The 20,672-nt window shown below is 40.8% G+C and overlaps 1 protein-coding gene across 1 annotated transcript in view; it reads left to right on the top strand.

Moving 5' to 3' along the window:
• The first annotated feature begins 1,749 nt into the window (after positions 1–1,749).
• CLSPN (claspin) overlaps positions 1,750–20,672 on the top strand; it is a 35,728-nt gene continuing 16,805 nt past the window's right edge. Inside the window, exons 1-12 of the mRNA XM_066375846.1 lie at positions 1,750–2,185; positions 7,979–8,087; positions 8,813–9,261; positions 10,395–10,553; positions 11,499–11,576; positions 11,899–11,971; positions 12,532–12,640; positions 12,796–13,343; positions 16,703–16,894; positions 18,606–18,832; positions 20,107–20,285; positions 20,387–20,451. Of these exons, the coding sequence (XP_066231943.1) occupies positions 2,162–2,185; positions 7,979–8,087; positions 8,813–9,261; positions 10,395–10,553; positions 11,499–11,576; positions 11,899–11,971; positions 12,532–12,640; positions 12,796–13,343; positions 16,703–16,894; positions 18,606–18,832; positions 20,107–20,285; positions 20,387–20,451 (2,212 nt within the window). The 5' untranslated portion in view covers positions 1,750–2,161. The remainder of the gene's footprint in view (positions 2,186–7,978; positions 8,088–8,812; positions 9,262–10,394; positions 10,554–11,498; positions 11,577–11,898; positions 11,972–12,531; positions 12,641–12,795; positions 13,344–16,702; positions 16,895–18,605; positions 18,833–20,106; positions 20,286–20,386; positions 20,452–20,672) is intronic.

Genomic DNA, 20,672 nt, shown 5'->3' with positions numbered 1-20,672 from the left:
CTCTTTTTTTTTTCTTTCATTTTTCCGAAGCTGGAAACGGGGGGAGGCAGTCAGACAGACTCCCACATGCACCCTACTGGGATCCACCCGGCATGCCCATCAGGGGGCGATGCTCTGCCCCTCTGGGGCCTCGCTCTGTTGCATCCAGAGCCATTCTAGAGCCTGAGGCAGAGGCCACAGAGCCATCCTCAGCACCCGGGCCATCTTTGCTCCAATGGAGCCTCGGCTGCGGGAAGGGAAGAGAGAGAGAGAAAAGAAGGAGAGGGGGAGGGGTGGAGAAGTAGATGTGCGCTTCTCCTGTGTGCCCTGGCCGGGAATCGAACCTGGCACTCCTACTCGCCAGGCCAACACTCTACCACTGAGCCAACCAGCCAGGGCCTAACTCTGTTTTTGAGAGAGTGAAACACAGACAGGGACAAACAGACAGGTATAGACAGACAGGAAGGGAGAGAGATGAGAAGCATCAATTCTTCCTTGAGCCACCTTAGTTGTTCATTGATTGCTTTCTCATTTGTGCCTTGATGGGGTGGGGGGTGGGGAAGCTTCAGCAAAACCAGTGACCCTTTGTTCAAGCCAGAGACCCCGTACTCAAGCTGGTGACCCCACATTTAAGCCAGATGAGCCTGCATTCAAGTTGACAGTCTCGGGGTTTCCAACCTGGGTCCTCAGCGTCCCAGGCCAGTGCTCTATCCACTGCACCACCACCTAGTCAGGCACAAAGTTACTCTGAAGATTAATAACATAATGTTTGCAAAATTCTTGCACAGGGCAACTTCCCAACAAATGTTAGCCTTCCAAACATGAGGGAGGAGCGCTATAGATGTATATTTGGGAATTATCAATGTAGAAATTAATAGTAAAGTGGGTGAAAAGGTGGATAGACTGAGATGCGAGAGAAGAGAATGGATGATAGGCTCTTGGTGAGGGCAGAAGTGGGTTGAGAAGTGGTGAGGAGGTGAAGATCAGGAGAAAGAACTTTTTATCTGAATCCAGCTAAAGGTGGAAAGTTGGAAGAGGAGGCCAATAAATAGGGTGACTATCCTGCTTTTCCCAGGACTGATGAGGTCCTGGGAGGTGAGTCCTTTCAGTGCTAAAACTGAGAAAGTCCTGTTAAAATTAGGATGAAGTAGTTACCCTAACAGTGGGTAGGATCCTGGGTGGTGCAGTTGGAGTGATAACTACTGTAAACTTTTTGGTGCCCTCTGACCTCCTCCTTGTAAAGTACCTTTTAGCAGCTTGACTCAACCGGAAGCAAAGGTCAAGGGAGCTCAGGAACACAGTGGGGAAGAAGTCACCCTTGCCTGGATAGAGCAGTATAAGGACAGACAGAGAGTAGACTTGGAGGGGCAAAAAGATAGTAACCAGTACAGTGTCAAGGGATTAAAATTGTCTGGGATTAGCCTGATTCCATACCCTTTATTCTTTTTCCTGCCTTGTCCAAAGAGCCTAGGAGTGGAATGGGTGGGTGCTTTCTGAATTCTCAAATTAATCTTAACTGGAATTATAAAGGTTATCTAAGGATATTCTGTAATATCTGAGCAGCTCACAAAACGTTTCTTTTTTGATTTTCACTGGTATGAGGGCCACGTACAAAAAGGAGCAGGTAGGATGTAGCTGCTCCAAGGATGGACGACCAGGAGCAAATCCTCACGGGCACTGGGCTCTACTATGGAACACGGATGCCCTCTAGTGCCCAGATATCTTCTCCCAGTTTACTTCCTGCCTGGAGCAGGAACTTAACTCCTCAAATTGCTGCTTGATAGAAGTTATCGCGCTATGGCAAGAGTCAGAGGTCAAAGACCACCACATGAATGGTACCGTCTTGCAAGGCAGATGGTCCGACACCCCACGGTCAGAACATGTCCAGCCTCTTCCAGGTTCAGTTGACAATCGGAGCCCGGATCCGCCAACCCAATCCACATTACATTTGTAGGGCTAGCCGAAGGCGCTTCGTGATTGGTAGGACGGCGTGGGGGTGTGGCCTCATGTAGAAAGCCACTTCTGGATTGGTGCAAATCGTCAAGGGCGGGACCTCCACTCAGGGTAGGCGCGAAAGCTCTAAAATCGCAGCCGGGCTGGAGACGGCGGGATCAGCTGCGCGGCTGTTGAGGGAGGCGAAAACCTGTTTCGTCCTAAGCGAAGCTCTAGAGAAGCGGAAGTCATGATGGGCGAAATGGCTTCTGAGGTGAGTTCATGCACATGCATCCCTCTGCTGTTGCGGAGGTCGGGCGCCGAGGTGTTAGGTGAGGCAGGGGTCGAGCCCGGCTGAACGGGTGGCGGAGGCTGGGAGGACTACAGCTCCCGGTGTGCACCGGGCGGGTCGGCCTCGCGCTCGGGAGGGAAAGACGTCCCACCCCCCATCTTGAGTCCTTTTACTGTCCAGTCCGTGTGCTGGGGTTCCCGCGCCTCGACCACCTCCGAGGCGTTCCTCTGGCCTCTGAGGCGCGCGCAGCCGCCGCCCAGCTCCTCCTCAGCCTGTCTCGCCGCTGTCTCTTTTGGCGCTCTTCCTGGTTGGAAGCTTTTCCTCTTACAGTGTCCCGAGAGAGAGGCAGGCCCAAGCCGAACCAGGCCGTTGGGATGGGGGCAGGATTCTCTGTAAATGGATGGCGGGGCCTAAGGGAGTTCGTAATTGGTCCTGAAAGGGGCCTTTTGAGGTCATCGCGTGGGGCCCGAAGAGGGGATGTGCCAGTCTCTGGCCTTCCGGATGGTGGCTCGCTCGTCGCTGCCGAATTTGGGCATTGAAACTACTTCTGTTTACAGTCCTGAGTGTGTGCTTTTCTGGGGTGGGACTACGGTGAGATATTTACTCTCCTTGGGAGCAAAATTTTAAGGCGAGCCCCCCAGAACTCACTAATCAAGATGGTATTTTTTAAAGCAGTAATTTTCAACTTGTTTCATCTCATGGCACACATAAACTAATTACTAAAATTCTGCAGCACCAAAAAATATATTTTTTGCTAATCTGACCCCCAAAATAGGTATAATGTTGATTCATTCACGCGGGACAGCTATTGCTTGTTGTGTTGGCATTATTTTATTTGACAATCTAAGAGAAAGAGGTCAGTGCCCCTGACTAAATAGTCAGGTACTGCCTATTTTAAAAATTCTTGTGGGACATTGATTGAAAATCGCTGTTGTACCTGACCAGATGGTAGCGCAGTGGATAGAGTGCGACCTGGGATGCTGAGGACTTGGGTTCAAAACCCTGAGGTCGCCAGCTTCATGGGATCATAGGTATGATCCCATGGTCACTGGCTTGGATGGAGCTGCCCCCCACCTCCATCAAAGCACATATGAGAAGACAATCAATGAACAACTAAGTGCCACAACTATCAGTTGATGCTTCTCATTTCTCTCCCTTCCTGTCTGTCTCTGTATCTCTCTCGCTAAAAAGAAAAGAAAAAAAAATTGCTGTTGTAAAGCAACATTTCAAAAAATAAAAATTAATGCAATAAAGTCCCATGACTTGATATTGAATAAAATATCACACTTTTAAATAAAGACAAGATCTGACCCTGCACTTGTACTGCTCAGCCTCACTCACCTCACCCTATTTCTGGCCCTAGTTTCAATAAAACTTTATTATTTACAGCCTGACTTGTGCTGGCGCAGTGGGTGAAGCATCCACCTGGAGCACTGAGGGCTCTGATTCAAAACCCTGGGCTTGCCTGGTCAAGGCACGTATGGGAGTTGATGCTTCCTGCTCCTCCCCCCTTTTTCTCACTCTCTAAAGTGAATTTAAAAAACCCACAAAAACAGCCCTGGCCAGTTGGCTCAGAGGTAGAGCGTTGGCCAGGTGTGTGGAAGTCCCAGGTTCGAGTCCCAGCCAGGACACACAGGAGAAGCACCCATCTGTTTCTCCACCCTTTCCCCTCTCCTTTCTCTCTATCTCTCTCTTCCCCTTCCACAGCCAAGGCTCCATTGGAGCAAAAGTTGGCCCTGGCGCTGAGGATGGCTCCATGGCCTCCGCCTCAGGTGCTAGAATGGCTCCCGTTGCACCAGAGCAACGCCCCAGATGGGCAGAGCATCTCCACCTGGTGGGCATGCTGAGTGGATCCTGGTCTGGCACATGGGGGAGTCTGTCTGCCTCCCCGCTTCTCACTTCAGGGGAAAAAAACCCCCAAAACAGCCTGACCTGTGGTGGCGCAGTGGATAAAGCGTCGACCTGGAAATGCTGAGGTCGCCGGTTCGAAACCCTGGGCTTGCCTGGTCAAGGCACATATGGGAGTTGATGCTTCCAGCTCCTCCCCCCTGTCTCTCTCTCCTCTCTCTGTCTCTGTCTCTCTCTCTCCCTCTCTCTCTCCTCTCTAAAAAAAAAAAAAAAAAAGAATAAATAAAATAAAAAATAAAAATAAAAAAACCCAAAACAAACAAAAAAAGCCCAGTTTATTTACAAAGCAGATGGCAACCATCCTGAGCCTCAGTTTGTCAATTTGAGTTTTTAAAAAATACTGCATTAGCCTGACCAGGTGGTGGCGCAGTGGATAGAGCGCCTGATGGGGATGCAGAAGGACCCAGATTTGAGACCCTGAGGTAACCAGCTTGAGCACAGGCTCATCTTGTTTGAGCAAAAGCTCACCAGCTTGGACCCAAGGTCGCTGGTTTGAGCAAGGGGTTACTCAGTCTGCTGAAGGCTCCCGGTCAAGGCACATGAGAAAGCAATCAATGAACAACTAAGGTGGCGCAACGAAAAACTGATGATCGATGCTTCTCATCTCCCTTCCTGTCTGTCTGTCCCTGTCTATCCCTCTCTCTGACTCTGTCTCTGTAAAAAATAAATAAAAAAATACTGCATTAGGATTTCTTGATTACTGAGTGTTTTGAGTCCTTCTATTCTTACCCTGTTCCTGGTTCTGTCTTTTAACTTGCTGGTACTGCTGCAGAATAAAGTGATTTAACAACATCTTGTATTAAGCTGTGTGGTTACCTATACTGTTTCTAAATCCACAAACTAAGTCTTACTGTTTTGGATTGTTGGGAGGACTATCAGCACATACATGATTCTCTTCAACAATTGTTCAGTACATGTTATCTTTGGTTAATATTTTAATAATTGTACCAAACATTGAAATTAATAATTGTTAGAGAAGCCATTCGTGTGAGGCCTCATGCCCTGTTACATGATAGATGTTAATACTTTCCTCCTTATTAAATTGATTCAGAGCTCTAAGAACACCAAGGAGGTTAGAGACCTGGCATCTAGGGCAACTTGATCAGTCACGAACTGGTCGTCACCTAACATCCCCCTCCTTAGATTTTTTTACTTGTGACTTTTAAAATGGTTTTGTTTGGAAATTTTTAAACATACAAATGTAGAACAGCTGATATAATGAATTCATACATAACTTCAGCAATTATCAAATCATGCCAATCTTATTTCATTTATACCCCTATCTGTTTTCCAAATATCCGCTAGATTATTTGAAAGCAAATTCTGGACATTATTTCATCCACAAATATTTCATTAAAGAAGATAACCACAATATTATTACAACACCTAAAAAATTTGGAATTATAATTTAATGTTAAGTAGTCAGTGTTCAAATTTCCTTGACTCATATACTTTCAGTTTGTTTGAATTGGATCCAGAGAAAGTCTGCATATTGCAATTGTTGATATGTGTGTGTGTATATATATATCTTAACTTTCTCTTTTTTAGTGCGAGACAGACAGGGATAGACAGACAGAAAAGGAGAGAGACAAGAAGCATCAACTCATAGTTGTGGCACCTTAGTTGTTCATTGTTTGCTTTCTCGTATGTGCCTTGACCAGGGGCTCCAACTGAGCCAATGACCCCTTGCTCAAGCCAGCGATCGTGGGGTCATGTCTATGATCCTACGCTCAAGCTGGCACCCCACACTCAAGCTCGAGAGCCCATGCTCAAGTTGGCGACCTTGGGGTTTCAAACCTGGGTCCTCGGTGTCCCAGGCCGGTGCTCTATCAACTGCACCACCTCCTGGTAAAGCTATATCTTAATTCCTTATAGGTCCCTCTCCTTCTCTTCATCAAATTGTTAAAGAAACCACGTAGGGTGGTGGCAGGTACAAGAGGGTAAAGGGGGGATAAATGGTGACCAAAGGAGACTTAACTTTGGATCAATATACAGATGATGTTTTATGGAATTGTACACTTGAAACCTATATAATTTTATTAACCAATGTCAGTCCAATAATTATTTTTAAAAAGGAAACCACAGCCTGACCAGGTGGTGGCGCAGGGGATAGAGCCAGGGGATAGAGCGTTGGACTGGGATGTGGAGGACCCAGGTTCAAGACCTCAAGGTTGCCAGCTTGAGCGCGGGCTCATCTGGTTTGAGCAAAGCTCAAGCAAGGGGTTCCTCAGTCTGCTGTAGCCCGTGGTCAAGGCACATATGAGAAAGCAATCAATGAACAATTAAAGTGCCACAACGAAAAACTGATGATTGATGCTTCTCATCTCTCTTCATTCCTCTGTGTGTCCCTATCTATCCCTCTCTCTGACTCTCTGTCTCGGTAAAAAAATTAAATTAAATTAAAAAAAAAAAAAAAGGAAACCACATAGTTTGTCTTATAGCATGTCCCACATCTGAATTGCATCTCTATGATGTTATTTAACATATAATTTGGATACACTGAGAAGCAGTTCACACAGAAAAAGCACAACAAATGCTTGGTTCTTTTCATTACAGAAGTCCCCCCTTATCTGCGGGAGACATGTTCCAGCACCCCCTATGGATGCTTGAAACTGCATATATAACACCTAACCTTATATATAGAACAATTATAACAATATACTATAGTAGAAATTGTGTGAATTTGGTCTCTTTCAAAATATCTTAACCATCCCTTGTTATATTGCAGTAAATGGCTTGGTGTCACTTGTTTTCGGGGATCCTTTGCTGAAGTCTGTAGGCTCGATGCTTTCTGGCACATGTTGCTGTCAGTCAGAACACATTTTCTGTTCATGTCTTCAGTCCACAAATTTAATAGCTTTTCTGTTTTAACTAAGCACTTATGCTGTGGCCATAATTTTTGTAATTTGAGGTGCGACAGCAAAAATAACAAATTTCTTTTTCCTTCTTTACAATTTTATAGAAAGAAGATTTCATTCCTACTATAGATCTTATCAATCTCACATATCTCTTCCTTTCTCCTTATTAAGACAAGAACTTTCACCTTTTCACTTAAAGGAAGCACTTTACGGCCCCTTTTTGGCATATCTGAATGTCCAGCATCACTACTCCTGTGCTATTATTACTTTAAAAAAAATTTTATTTGTTGATTTTAGAGAGGAGTAAGGGAAAGAGCAAGGGAAACATCAATTTGTTGTTCCACTTATTTATACATTCATTGATTGATTCTTGTGTTGCCCTGACCAGGGATTGAACCAGTAATGTTGGCATATCTGGAAGACGCTCTAACCAACTGATCTACCTGGTTAGGGTCCTGTGTTATTATTAAGTAAAATAAGGGTTACTTACCTGAACACAGCACTGTGCACCATGACAGTTGATCTGATAACTGAGGCAGCTGCTAAGTGACTAACAGGTGGATAGTATATGCAGCATGGATATACTGGACAAAGGGATGATTCTAGTCCTGAGTGGGACGAAGTTGGATGGTGTGAGATTTCATCATGCTACTCAGACTGGCATGCAGTTTAAAACTTATGAATTATTTATTGAGTTGTTTATTCCTGGGATTTTCCATTTAATATTTTCTGACTGCAGTTGACCATGGGTAACTAAAATTATGGAAAGTGAAACTGTGGATAAGGGGGAACTACTATACTCAATATATAGTGTTGGTATATATCCTTCAAAGATGAACAATGATATTTCGTTAGTGTTTTGTCTGGTAAGTCTTAATATTATTCTTTTATTGAACCACTGAGTTGGCTTTTTTTCTTATTGCAGCCTCATAGTGGTTTGTGTGGTATTATGTACTTAAAGCTGTTATATCACCTGCTGGTTAATGCAAAGCATATTCTTATTTTCTAGGTCCAACTAGAAAATAATGATCCAAAACTCATTTCAAGAGAAGAAGCAGATAGTTCTCCAGACAGTGGACAGGGCAGCTGTGAAACAACTGGGCCCTTGAGTGAAAGAGGTTTGTAATAGTACTTTTATTTTTAGGATTAGAATGTGGGGCTTAGGTTGTAAATGGACTGGATTAATTTCATTATTCTCTTGATTTATTAAATTATTAGTGCCTAACTTTGTTTTATTATAAAAGCAAAATAGTGCTTGTATCCCTTTTGAAAATAATTATTTTTATTTCATTGAATTTATAAAATGTCTAGAAACTACATATAAAATGTCTAGAAGCTACCACATTGCCTGGTTGAATGCGTTCATCTTACAATAAAAGGATGTTTAACATCTACCAGAAGGATTAGGGCAACTTTTCTTATTGTAAAGATATATAATTACATTTCACAGTGAGACAGTTTTCCAGGGAAAATGTTTTTCAAAATATATTTTAGATTTTCTTTGCAACAATCATTTCTTAGTGGTAGTTACATAATTTTACAAGGTGATATAGCACTTGGATAATTGGGTGTTTTGTTTTATTTAAATAAAACCATGTGTGTTAAATTTTTTTATTGATTGATTTTAGAGAGAGAGAGAGGAAAACATCAATTTTGTTGTTCCAATTTTTTATGCATTTACTGGCTGATTCTTGTATGTGTCCTAACAAGGGATCAAACCAGCACCTGAGCTACCAGGCCAGGACCTGCCTGGATATATTTTTGGATAACTGGATATGTTTAGTGGGACTAGGATAAAGGCCAAATAACAGTAGACCTCTAAAAAAAATTGTGTTTCCTTTAGATTCAGATGAAGAGATATTTGTGAGTAAGAAATTAAAAAGCAGGAAGGTGCTACAAGACAGTGATTCTGAAAGAGAGGACACAAATGCCTCTCCAGAGAAAGCGTTTTATAACAATGTCGAAGAGGAAAATAAAGAAAACCTATATGCTGGAAAAAATGGGAAAATCAGAAGGATTCACAGAACACTGGCAGTTCATGATGACAGTGACATCGAAGAGTCTTTGTACCAGGAAAATCTTGAAACCCAAGTGACGTCTTCCTTAGAGCTGAGTCTTCAGTCAGAAAACTCTGTGGACTTTACAGCTGAAAGAAAGATTTCCAAAAAGTCCATACATGGTAAAGAAGGAACTAGAGGAAAAGCCAAAGTAAAATCAAAGAGAAGACTTGAGAAAGAGGAGAGAAAGATGGAAAAAATTAGGCTGCTAAAAGAGAAGAAAACAAAAAATGAGGTACATGTTAAAGAACAATTTGCTGTTTCTAAGGCAGAGTAACATTTTGGAAAGATTGTTTTTAGTTCTTGAGGTTTCCTGCACTCAGAATATAGCTTTGAGTTGATTGTTTTTGCATTGCAGAGTAATGAAGTATCTGATTTAAAGCTTGGTCTCGTTCTCCATTTCAGATGCATGGAGGACACTTCCAAATAAATGGGTTTCTGATTTTCTTTGTGGGTAATTCTTTGCTGCTTCTGATATGATAAAAATTAACTTTCAAAAATGATTTTTTATGCTTTCATCAGTCAGAAGTCTTGTTTGCTAACTAGAAAAATCATTCTCAAGTTTTATAAACTTGCTTGACCTGTGGTGGCACAGTGGATAAAGCATTGACCTGGAATGCTGAGGTCGCCAGTTCGAAACCCTGGGCTTGTCTGGTCAAGGTACATATTGGAGTTGATGCTTCCTGCTCCTCCCCCCTTCTCTCTCTCTCTCCTCTCTAAAATGAATAAAATCTTTTTAAAAATATGTTTTATAAACTAGTTGCTTAATAAGTAATTTACTTTTCAAAAATATTGACTAATTATTTTTGTTTTGTTTTTTGTATTTTTCTGAAGTGAGAAGCAGGGAGACAGAGACTCCCTCATGCACCTGACTGGGATCTACCCTGCATGCCCACCAGGGGGCGGTGCTTCCTTGCAACTGGAGCCATTCTAGTGCCTAAGGTGGAGGCCACAGAGCCATCCTCAGCACCTGGGCCAACTTTGCTCCAATGGAGCCTTGGCTGCGGGAGTGGAAGAGAGAGAGAGAAAGGAGAGAGGGAAGGGTGGAGAAGCAGATGGGCACTTCTCCTGTGTGCCCTGGCTGGGAATTGAACCCGGGGACTTCCACACGCCGGGTTGATGCTCTACCACTGAGCCAACTGGCCAGGGCCTAAATATTGACTGTTTTTTAAGTTACTTTTGGGCAGTTGCATAAAATCACAGCATGGACTTCAAGGGAAGAGCAGTGAGGATGTTGAGAAATACCATATGTTTATCTCTTAATGAAACATAGGCTTTTTTCTGGCTTGATCCAAATTACCATATGATGTTACGAAAAACTGGTTTTTGAAATGATTGGATTTTGCTTTTTCTTTATGCATTATCCAGGAAGATGTGACACAGCCATTTAATGATAGTGGCTGTCTTCTTATGGATGAAGACCTGTTTGAAACTGGGTTGGAGGAGGACAATAATTCTCCATTGGATGATGAAGAGTCATTAGACTCTATAAGGGCAGCCGTGAAAAACAAAGTTAAAAAGCACAAGGCAAGTAAAAGATTATTGCAGTAAGAGCCAACCTGTTGCTTCTAACTTTGGCTTTATTTTCTGATTTACTGTTGGAACCTTAATTTTTTTTTTCAACTGAAGAAAAACACTTGTCAGTTGATTTAAGTTTTTTAGCTGTTAACTTTGGAATCCTGCAGTACAAATTATAGACAGGCTGACTTGTTTGGAAACTAGTATTTTGATTGCCCTCATAGACATGTTGAAGGGGGGAAATAAGATACTTTATATTGTATAAGAAGCAGATAAATAATGGGGTGGAGATGTAAATTTTATAATCGTGTGGCCTCTAAGAAGTGAATCAGTAAGGTTTCGGGAAGGGTATCAAAGAGACATATCAGTCCAAGCATTGTTGTCCTGAGTATTTGGGAGCATAATTGTTCTTAAGATTATCTTTAGCTGCCTAGGAGTCACTGTCTGTCCTTAGGGAAAGGTGTAATACGGAGGTATAAGAAATGAGGGCCCAAACTCATTTGAGAGATCTAATTTGTTTTCTAGGCATTCTAGAGTGCCATGTTTAAAATATTCTATTTGATAATTATTGATATATTATTAACCCTTTGAGTATTACGAATGTTTATATACGTCCTCGTGCCTCCTGACCATCCAGAGTATGATTGTAACAAAAATTTTTATTTTAAAAATGTGTAAGGCAACATCAAAAAAAGGCAAATGTATGTTCTTCTTGTTTCCATAAATTGGTTATCAAACAAACATGATTTTAAGTTAATGAAACTGTAACGAACTAATTTCATTTTTTGAAAAAAACTCACTCCCGGGGGTCAACGAGCATGAAAAAAAATTCACTTCGCAAAGGATTAATGTGGCATGACATAATGCTGGAGCACAAAAACTGTTTTTGAGTAAGCAAGCAACATCTTATTTCAGTTTCATTTTTGTCCATATTTAACTTGTTATCTCTTTTAGAAGAAGCAACCGTCTATGGAGAATGGCATTTCTTCATTTGAAGAAGAAAGTGACTTATCAAAAGGCACCATGAGGAAGGTGAGGCAGAGCCCTGTGCTGTATAGTTATTATGTTGGACTCTTTCCCCAGGAGATTGTGAATTTCTCAGGGATAAATATTTTATCATATTTATCATATATTTCTGGTACCCAAGACAACACCTTGTACATAGTAGGGACACAGATATAGATTGGATTGGATTAATTCTATGTGATTTGTAAATAAATGAGCTCCTTGAATTTATATTGTATTGAGCTTATTTGTGCTTACTATTACCTCTTTGTCTCTTTTCTTGGAGAAAGCAAACTCTTTCTGAATATCTATTCATGGCATTAATATCTCACTTTTTGTTTTCTTTAAGGAAAGAAAGGCAGCCAAGTTAAGTAAGGAAGCATTAAAAAAACTGCATAGTGAGACTCAGCGCCTTGTTCGAGGTAATGCAAATCAGTATAAATATTGAGGCAAATGACAGTATTTCTTTGTAAGTTCAATTTAGATGTTGGAGGTTTTTGTTTAACACTCCTAGTATGAGTTGGGTTATAATATCAAGTCTAGAATTGATCTGGATGGATGGGTATTGTTCTAAAGCCCCTGGACATAACTGAGAAAATTTTCAGGACTGTAGTGTAGGATAGGAGGGAGGTTTTTTCCCAGTGGTTTTTTTCTGGACCAGCTGCATCAGTATATCCCTTTGGGGACTTTACAAATATGTAAATTCTTAGGCTTCACAGAAAATCTGATTCAGTAGGCTTGAAATGGGGTCCAAGAATCTGTATTTTTTAAAAACTTCCTGGACCAGTTTGATTTCAGAACTAGGTTAAAAAGCCAATGGTCTTCAGGGATTTCTTCTGTATATAGATTCTCTCTTTATTAAAGCCAGGATTGTTTTTCTATTTCTGGTGATGGTTTTGGCTATACTGTTCAGTTAACTTAATAGAAGTGACATTTCAGACTATGTGGTATATAGATTTGCTTATTTTGCTCCATTTTGTAGAGTCTGCACTTAATCTTCCATATCATATGCCTGAGAATAAAACCATTCACGATTTCTTCAGACGTAAACCCCGGCCCACTTGCCAGGGAAACGCCATGGCACTATTGAAGTAAGAATCCTCTTTCCTGTGATTATATAAATAATTTTCATAAACATTCCATTTTGTAGCAAACAAAAAGTTCAGATTCTTTACACCTTTAAAACCAATTTAACTGGTTGATTTTGTGTTAAAGGATGAGAATGTTTCACATTTCACTTCCCTAGGTCATCTAAGTATCAGTCAAGCCATCCCAAGGAAATCACAGACTCTGCAAACACAACTGAGATGAATAGTGACCATCATAGCAAAGATGCGGAGCTGACATCAGGTGGAGGATTTGAAATGGAAACTAATGTACTCCCTGCGGTTTCAAAGGAACCCCAGATGTCTCCTGGATCAGATGAGTCTTGCAGTAAAGATTTGATGGGAAGTGAAGAGCTAGAAAATCAGGAGAAACAGAAGCAGAATGATGTTATCTCTTCCGCTGAGGACAGCTCAGTGGCACAACAGGAATCCAGCTTCCTTGGGAACAAGGACATTGATGGGTCTGATACTGGAGGGCTTTTGGCACCTGAACCCAATGTCCTGGAAGAAGGAGGCCTGCAAAAAACGGAAGCAGATGAGACGGTGGAAGAGCCCAGGCCACCTGAAAAGGGGAGGAGGTTCACTCTGGATAGACTTAAACAACTGGGAGTGGATGTTTTTGTTAAACCTCGGCTGGGTGCTGATGAGGATTCCTTTGTTATACTGGATGAGCCTGAAACCAACAGAGGTAATGCTTTGAATTGTGGGGAGCCTCTCCAGAGCGATTTGTTCTGGCTGCTTTCAATTACATGCCACTTTGGAGGACAGGGGACACCAGTAACCACACATGATCTTACTACAGATGTACAAGCACACCCCGTTTTATTGTGCATTGCCTTATTGCACTTCACAGATATTGCATTTTTTTTTTCTTACAAATTGATAGCAGGACCCTCCATGAGCAAAATGATCATGACTCACTTTATTGTAGTATGTACTTGGCTTTATTGCGGTGGTCTAGAACCGAACCTGCAATATGTCTGAGGGATGCCTGTACCAGATATGGGTAGACTCTAATTAAGATGAATTTGATAGTGTATCAGAATATTCTAAACTTTGTTTAAAATGGAAACCTGTTGATAGGTTAATATACAAAAGTGGTATATTACTATTGTGTTATGGTATGACTTTCGTAAAAGCATTACTATTCAGTTGTTTACAGTTAAAGAGAAATATTTTGGTTCAGGTAATTGCCTGCAAAACTTTTTTTTTTTTTTTTTTTTTTTACTCATTCACCATATTAAGCTATCCCCTACATGCAAGCTGCTGTAGGGCATGCTGAAGGAAATCTGACATTTATTCTATATTTAAGCTACTTACACTCTAGTAGGGAATATAAGTATACAAGAGAGAAAGTGGTGACATCTTTTATAATGAACTTGTGTCACTGATAATTGGAAAAAAATAATGTGAAGAAAGGGGGAATGTATTCTTTGCTGAAAGAAACTTTTAGAATAAAATGTTTTTGGAGTTCAGAAAAGGCTTAAGTTTCTTCTAATAGGTGGTTAAAGGAAGGCTTGAAGAGCAGGTGGGTATCATTTCTTGTTCACTGCCTTCCCCTTTACACTTTGAGTAGGGTCTTCTGGCTGGTTCCCTCCTCTATTCACAGTGCTTCCACAGTGGATGACACATAATAAGCATTCATATTTAATGAATGAATGAACGATCCTTCAAAACAGAACTCAAGTATCACTACATTAGATAAACTTCCTGACTCAGATATAATTGGGTGTTGCCTCTGCATCAAAACAATGTGGCATGATCATTAAGAGCTTAGGCTTTATATAGCAAGACCGAATTTGAATCTCGACTATGCTACCTACTGTTTAACCTCGAGTATGCTACAGTATCTGGCCTCCCTAAGCCATCTTTTTAAAAGAAATGAAAAATAGCACACTATCTGGTTCACAAGGCTATTGTGAGGATTTGTTGAAATCATGCATTGAGTTAGATAGCATAAAGAAGCACTCAAACAGTGGTTGCTACTTCTAGTGTTAATAGTGAAATTAATAGTACAAGATTCACTGAACAGCTTAAGGTTGTCAGCCACAGTATTTGGTGTGTAAAATATGCTCAGTGAGTCTTTGTTGATTGAATGGATGAACTTTATGGAAGTGGAGAACACATTCTTAGAGAAAGAATGGTACATATTGGGAGGTTGTGGAAGTCAGTTTCACCAGAGCAGGAGATGGGGTGGAAGACTTGTGTAACAGAACTAGTGTAGCTCCATTAGCAAAGAAGCATGGGAATAGCTGTAGCTTAGAACACCAAGAGAAAGTTTTGTTATATTGAATCAGAAGTTATCTAAACAGTTCCAGACTAACAGGTGGGGAGGAAACATTTTTTGAGTACTTACTATACAGACTTTACTACATTTTGTTGTATGGGACCAGAAGTTACCTAAACAGTCCTATACTGAGAGGCAGGAGAGGGAAGAAATCTATTTTTGAATACCTACTGTGTAGATTCTTTATGTATTGTCTTGTATACAAGTTGGGTGTGTAGTTCAGGAGCAGCCTATAACTGGGATTTCCTTTCTGATTGTACTGACTCAGCTGTATAACAGTTTCACCAAAAAAACTTTTGCCGTCCTGCTGCTGAATTATAGCACTGACTAGACTGTTTGTCATTTTCTTTTCTCTATTTTTAAATTGGCCTTGCCCATATTTAGTAAGATTTGTAATAAATAGTGAAATATTCAAAACGGAATATTTTTTAAAAAGACTGAAACCTATTAAAAATGAAGTCCTTGAATAATTGAGAGTTATGGTATTTTATTCTATCAATTTGATCATTTTTATTTTTTAAATTTATTTATTGATTTTAGAGAAGAATGAAGAGAGAGAGAGAGAGAGAGAGACAGAAATATCGATCTGTTCCTGTATCTGCCCTAACTGGGGATTGAATCCACAGCCTTTATGTATCGGGATGATGCTCTAACCAACTGAGCTATCCAGCCAGGGTTCAGTTTGATACTTCTTTTTTTAAAAAAATTGGACATATTTAGAAACTTCAGTTGTAAATTTCTACCTTAAAATAATTTTTGAAGTATATTGAGGAAGAACGGTTGTAGCAGTCCATTAGTTTGGGTTAAGTAATATGAATTCACACAGGTGTTAGTAGCAAAGGAGTGTTTAGTGTCTTTTTGTGTATATGTTTTTGTTTTCTTTTTTAAGTGAGAGGCAGGTTGGCAGGGAGGCAGAGACAGACTCCTACATGCGCCCTGACTGGGATCCACCTGGCAAGCTCTGTCTGGGGCTGATGCTCTGCCCATCTGGGGCTGCTGCTCCATTGCTTGGCAACCAAGCTATTTTAGCGCCTGGGGCAAGGCCATGGAGCCATCCTCAGTGTCCAGGGTGAACTTACTTGAACCATTTGAGTCATGGCTGTGGAGGGGAAGAGAGGGTGAGAGAGAGAGAAGGGGAAGTAGGGAAGTGGAAGGGATAGAGAAGCAGATGGTCGCTTCTCCTATGTGCCCTGACTGGGAATTGAACCAGGGACTTCCAAATGCTGGGCCGACACACTACCACTGAGTCAACCAGCCAGGGCTGTGTGTATGTTATTTTCCCTACAACTTTGTTGAGCTTAAAAAACTTAGCATGGGCCCTGGCTGGTTGGCTCAGTGGTAGAGTGTCGGCCTGGCGTGAAGGAGTCCCAGGTTCGATTCCCGGCCAGGGCACACAGGAGAGGCGCCCATCTACTTCTCCACCCCTCCCCCTCTCCTTCCTCTCTGTCTCTCTCTTCCCCTCCCAAGGCTCCATTTGAGCAAAGTTTGCCTGGGCGCTGAGGATGGCTCTGTGGCCTCTGCCTCAGGGGCTAGAATGGCTGTGATTGCAGCAGAGCGACGCCCCAGATAGGCAGAGCATTGCCCCGTGGTGGGCATGCTGGGTGGATCCCGGTCAGGAGCATGCAGGAGTCTGTCTGACTGCCTCCCCGTTTCCAACTTCAGAAAAAAACCCAAAAAAACTTAGCATGTAATTCCTAACTGAAATCTTAAAGGAGAGTTTGAGCATGACAACTGACATACTGGTTGACACTTGGGTTTAGAACTGGAAGCCTTGAAGCAGCGTTTTTGGAAGCATGTTAATCCAGCAGCCAAACCCAGGGCTGGGCAGAAGGTCAATGTGAGCATCATCGTGAAAGATGTGGGCACTGATGGAAAAGAGGAGCTAAAGGCAGATATAGTACCCCTGACTTTGGCAGCTGAGAAGCTGGATGGAGGAAGCCACACAAAACCAGGTATTGGAGTTTACTTGTATGTATTGGAGTTTACTTGCATTTGTTTATTACTTGTATTTATTTATTTTTGCTTTGTGCCTTGTACTTTGCAGGTTGTTATGGCTGCTGAAGACCCTATAGTGAAAAGTTACAGAATAGAATCTATTTTCTTAGGGACTTTGGAGAGTAGACAGCAGTACCTTTAGCATGATTCACATGTAGCATTGCCTAGAGGTGTGGGTGGGTAAGATGATTTTATTCCTTAAAATAGCCCTTGCCTTATTTTAAGAAACTAAATATCCTTTGTCAAAAATGCATAAGAAGAATAAACAAAACTTCTGCAGGCCTCTCTCAGACATAACTTTTATAACCGTATTGTGTGTCTATTCTTTTAAACCCACTTTACATGCATGTATACATGTATGTATTTTTTAAAAGCTCAATAATGCAATTATACCATTCATTCTGCTTTATAATCTGCTTTTGGGGAGGGTTGTTTTAACAGTGTGTTAGGGACAGGTCTGTTGTTCCCACTCCCACTTTGAAAATACGAGTAATATGTCAGAAAAATTGCAGACATTGAGAAAAAGGTGTAAAATAAAAAACTAGTTTTCCCAAAGGTAACTGTTAACAATTTTTTGTTTGTTCTAGGAAAATTTATATGCATATACCATTGTGAGAGAGAGACAGAGACATTGAATACTTACTCTCTGCCAGGCATTACTCTAGGTACTTACAGCAAATAGCATTAGTGTCCTTATTTTATATATGAGGAAATGATATACAAAGCATTTACACAACTTTCTCAAATCCTAGAACCAGCAGCCTAATCCAGACCACCTAATTCCAGAGTTCAGACACATTGTTACTTTTGAGGGTTTTTTTTTTAACAGCTGCATAATATTTCATTGTATAACATGATTTGTTTAACCATATTCTATTAATGGATATATTGTTTGTTCCAGTTTTTGGTGTTTCATACAATGTACATCCTAATATGAGACATATGTTGGTATATCTGGATGTAAAATTCCCTACAGTAGAATCAAATTGTGATATATATTATTCCATTATTCTTTAAAATAGTTGCATCAATTTATGCTCTGGATTCCAGTGAGTAAAGGTTCCTGTTTCCTTCTGTTAATTCATATTATCAAACCTAATTTTTTATTATTGTTGCAATGAATAAAATGTTTCTTTTATTTTTTAAAAAAACCTAATTTTGCCAAACGTATCAAAAATGATGTTATTATTTTGATTTGTAGCTCTTTAATTAGAAGTGAGGTTAAACATTTATTTTAACTTGTTTTATTAACAATATATTCATTTTTCTGTGAAATCCCAGTTCAGATCCTTTGCCCATTTTACCTTTGAGTTCTCTTTTTCTTCAAAGTAGATACATTTATTAATGTTTTTCTTCATGCTTCAGAGTCAGAGACTCCTGAAGTCATACTGTTTTCCCCTTTGTTTTGACCTTTTAATAATAATTATATAACTTATGCATAGTATATTATCCCAGGGTGTAGAACATAATTCTGGAAGTTCTCTTTTACACTTGAATTCCTAATAATCCCTATTTTTGAAAGTAACAAAAGCCAAGAGCACTAAGGTCTCTGAGTTTCCGTTTGGGATGTTACCAGAACACCTCTGAGTTGCCTAAAGTGCACACTCCCATTACTGTAGTGTGTAGTCAGTCATTATGTCTAGTGCGTGTCTTCGTGTTTCTGTTCAGGTGAAAAGCTTCAGGTGCTGAAAGCAAAACTGCAAGAAGCGATGAAACTCCGAAGGTGTGAGGAGCGCCAGAAGCGCCAGGCATTGTTTAAATTAGACAATGAAGATGGATTTGAAGAAGAGGAGGAGGAGGAAGAAATGACTGATGAGTCTGAGGAAGACGGGGAAGGAGAGGAAAAGGAAATGCTAGAGGAGGAAGAAGAGGAAGAGGACAAAGAAAGCAATCAGGTTTCTGGCAATTATGTAATTTTGTTACTTGGTCATGATGAATAAGGAAAGACAAGAATCAGATCTGAATAGGAGTCAGTGAGCATGTTCAGCTGTATAAGAGATTTGAGGGGCAGAGATGAATGTAGCTAGCATGTGTATCTCAGTCTGTGCATTCAGTTCAGTTGGTTCCATTAAACACCTGTAGTTCAGAGCCATGGCTTGTGTTAGTTTACATATTGTAACGTAATGCTAGCATGAAATGGCTTTGTACGAATTGGGACCTTTATCTCTGTTGTTTATTTAGGTTTCTCTATTCAGAATGAAAAGCAATTTTAACCTTGGCCAGGTTGAGGTCTGGAATCAATTCTCAGGCAGGCCAAGACCTTCCTGAGTTAATTGCATTCTTCACTGCAGAAGGTATTGGTAGAAGGGACTCTTGCCCCTGTTCCATGGTATACTTTTCTGCCAAGGGAATATAGATGATAATAGGATATTTTGTTTTAGAAAAAAGAAAGCTTTCTTGTTGGAACACTGGAGTCACTTGAGTTGGTTAATATTTAAACTGGAGAAAGAAAGAAGAAAGTAGTGGCTGAACTGGGTAGCATGTCACAATCTGTGATAGATTGTTTTTTTGTTTTGTTTTTTTAAGTGAGAGGTGGGGAGATAGACTCCCTCATGCACCCCAACTGGGATCCACCTGGCAACCCCCGTCTGGGGCCCATGCTCAAAATCAACCGAGCTACTTTTAGTACCTGAGGCAGATGCTTAGACCCACAGAGCTATCCTCAGTGCCCGGGGCTGATTCTCGAACCATCAAGCCACTGGCTACGGGAAAGGAAGAGGGAGATGAGGGAGAGGGAGGGGGAGAGAAGCAGATAGTTGCTTCTCCTGTGTGCCCTGACCAGGAATCAAACCTGGGACATCCATACACTGAGCCAACACTATTTACTGAGCCAACCAGCTAGGGCCTGTGATAGGTTTGAGGTCAGTAGTTGTCCTGCAATCTCAGGCAAGTCATTTTAACCTCTCGTATAAATGCCTCAATAAAATGATAATTCCAGTTTTCTTTCATAATGTAGCAATTTTGGGAGGGTAAAAGGTAAAATAAGTAAAAAAGAGCTCTAAAAGTGTCAGGGAAAATTATGTTATTGATAATGGTAGGACCGAACTTCCTTCAGGTTTACCTTTTTAGATGTAAGATGTGACCAGGCAACCATATTTCAGGCTAACAGTGTGTTTGCTTTAAAATTTCCTAATGTATATTTTGTTTTGGGACGGCATGGTTAATAAAGATTGAAGAATCCCTTCTCAGTAATGAAGAAATAGAAACCAAAGATGAGAAAGAAGTGGATAAAGAAAACAATGATGACAGTAGTGAAATTGGCAAGTCAGTTGGCCTTCTGTCTGTTCTCAAGCCTCTCTCCTCAGATTCTACCGTACTTTTATTTAAAGACAACTCTCCCAAGAAGGGGTAAGTCATCCTCTCTCAGGGAAGATACGATTCACTTGGATTTGCCCCTCTAGTAAGAAGCAGATACAAATACTCAAACAATTTACCTTCTTATTTTGTAGTTACTTTCCTAGTGAGGAAAAATCAGAAACAGATGACAACTCAGCCAGAAGGCCTAGCAAACTGGGTATGTAGTGACTCTTATGCAGAACTTGACTTTTCTTTGATCTTTCAGCCTTTGTAATCGTATGGATTACAATTCCATAAGGTTCCATTTTTTTGAACCCTAGTGGACTTTTCCCAGTCTTACATGTGGCAATGAAAGCAATTTACAATATAAAGTAGAATACTTACTTTTCTTAGTCGTTTTTAAAACCTTATGCACATATATATATTTTTTAATTTATT

This window comes from Saccopteryx leptura, chromosome 3 (assembly GCF_036850995.1).
Source record: "Saccopteryx leptura isolate mSacLep1 chromosome 3, mSacLep1_pri_phased_curated, whole genome shotgun sequence".
Lineage (NCBI taxonomy): Eukaryota > Metazoa > Chordata > Mammalia > Chiroptera > Emballonuridae > Saccopteryx > Saccopteryx leptura.
The sequence above is the reverse complement of the archived record's forward strand: the minus strand, read 5'-3'. Positions and strand labels throughout refer to the sequence as shown.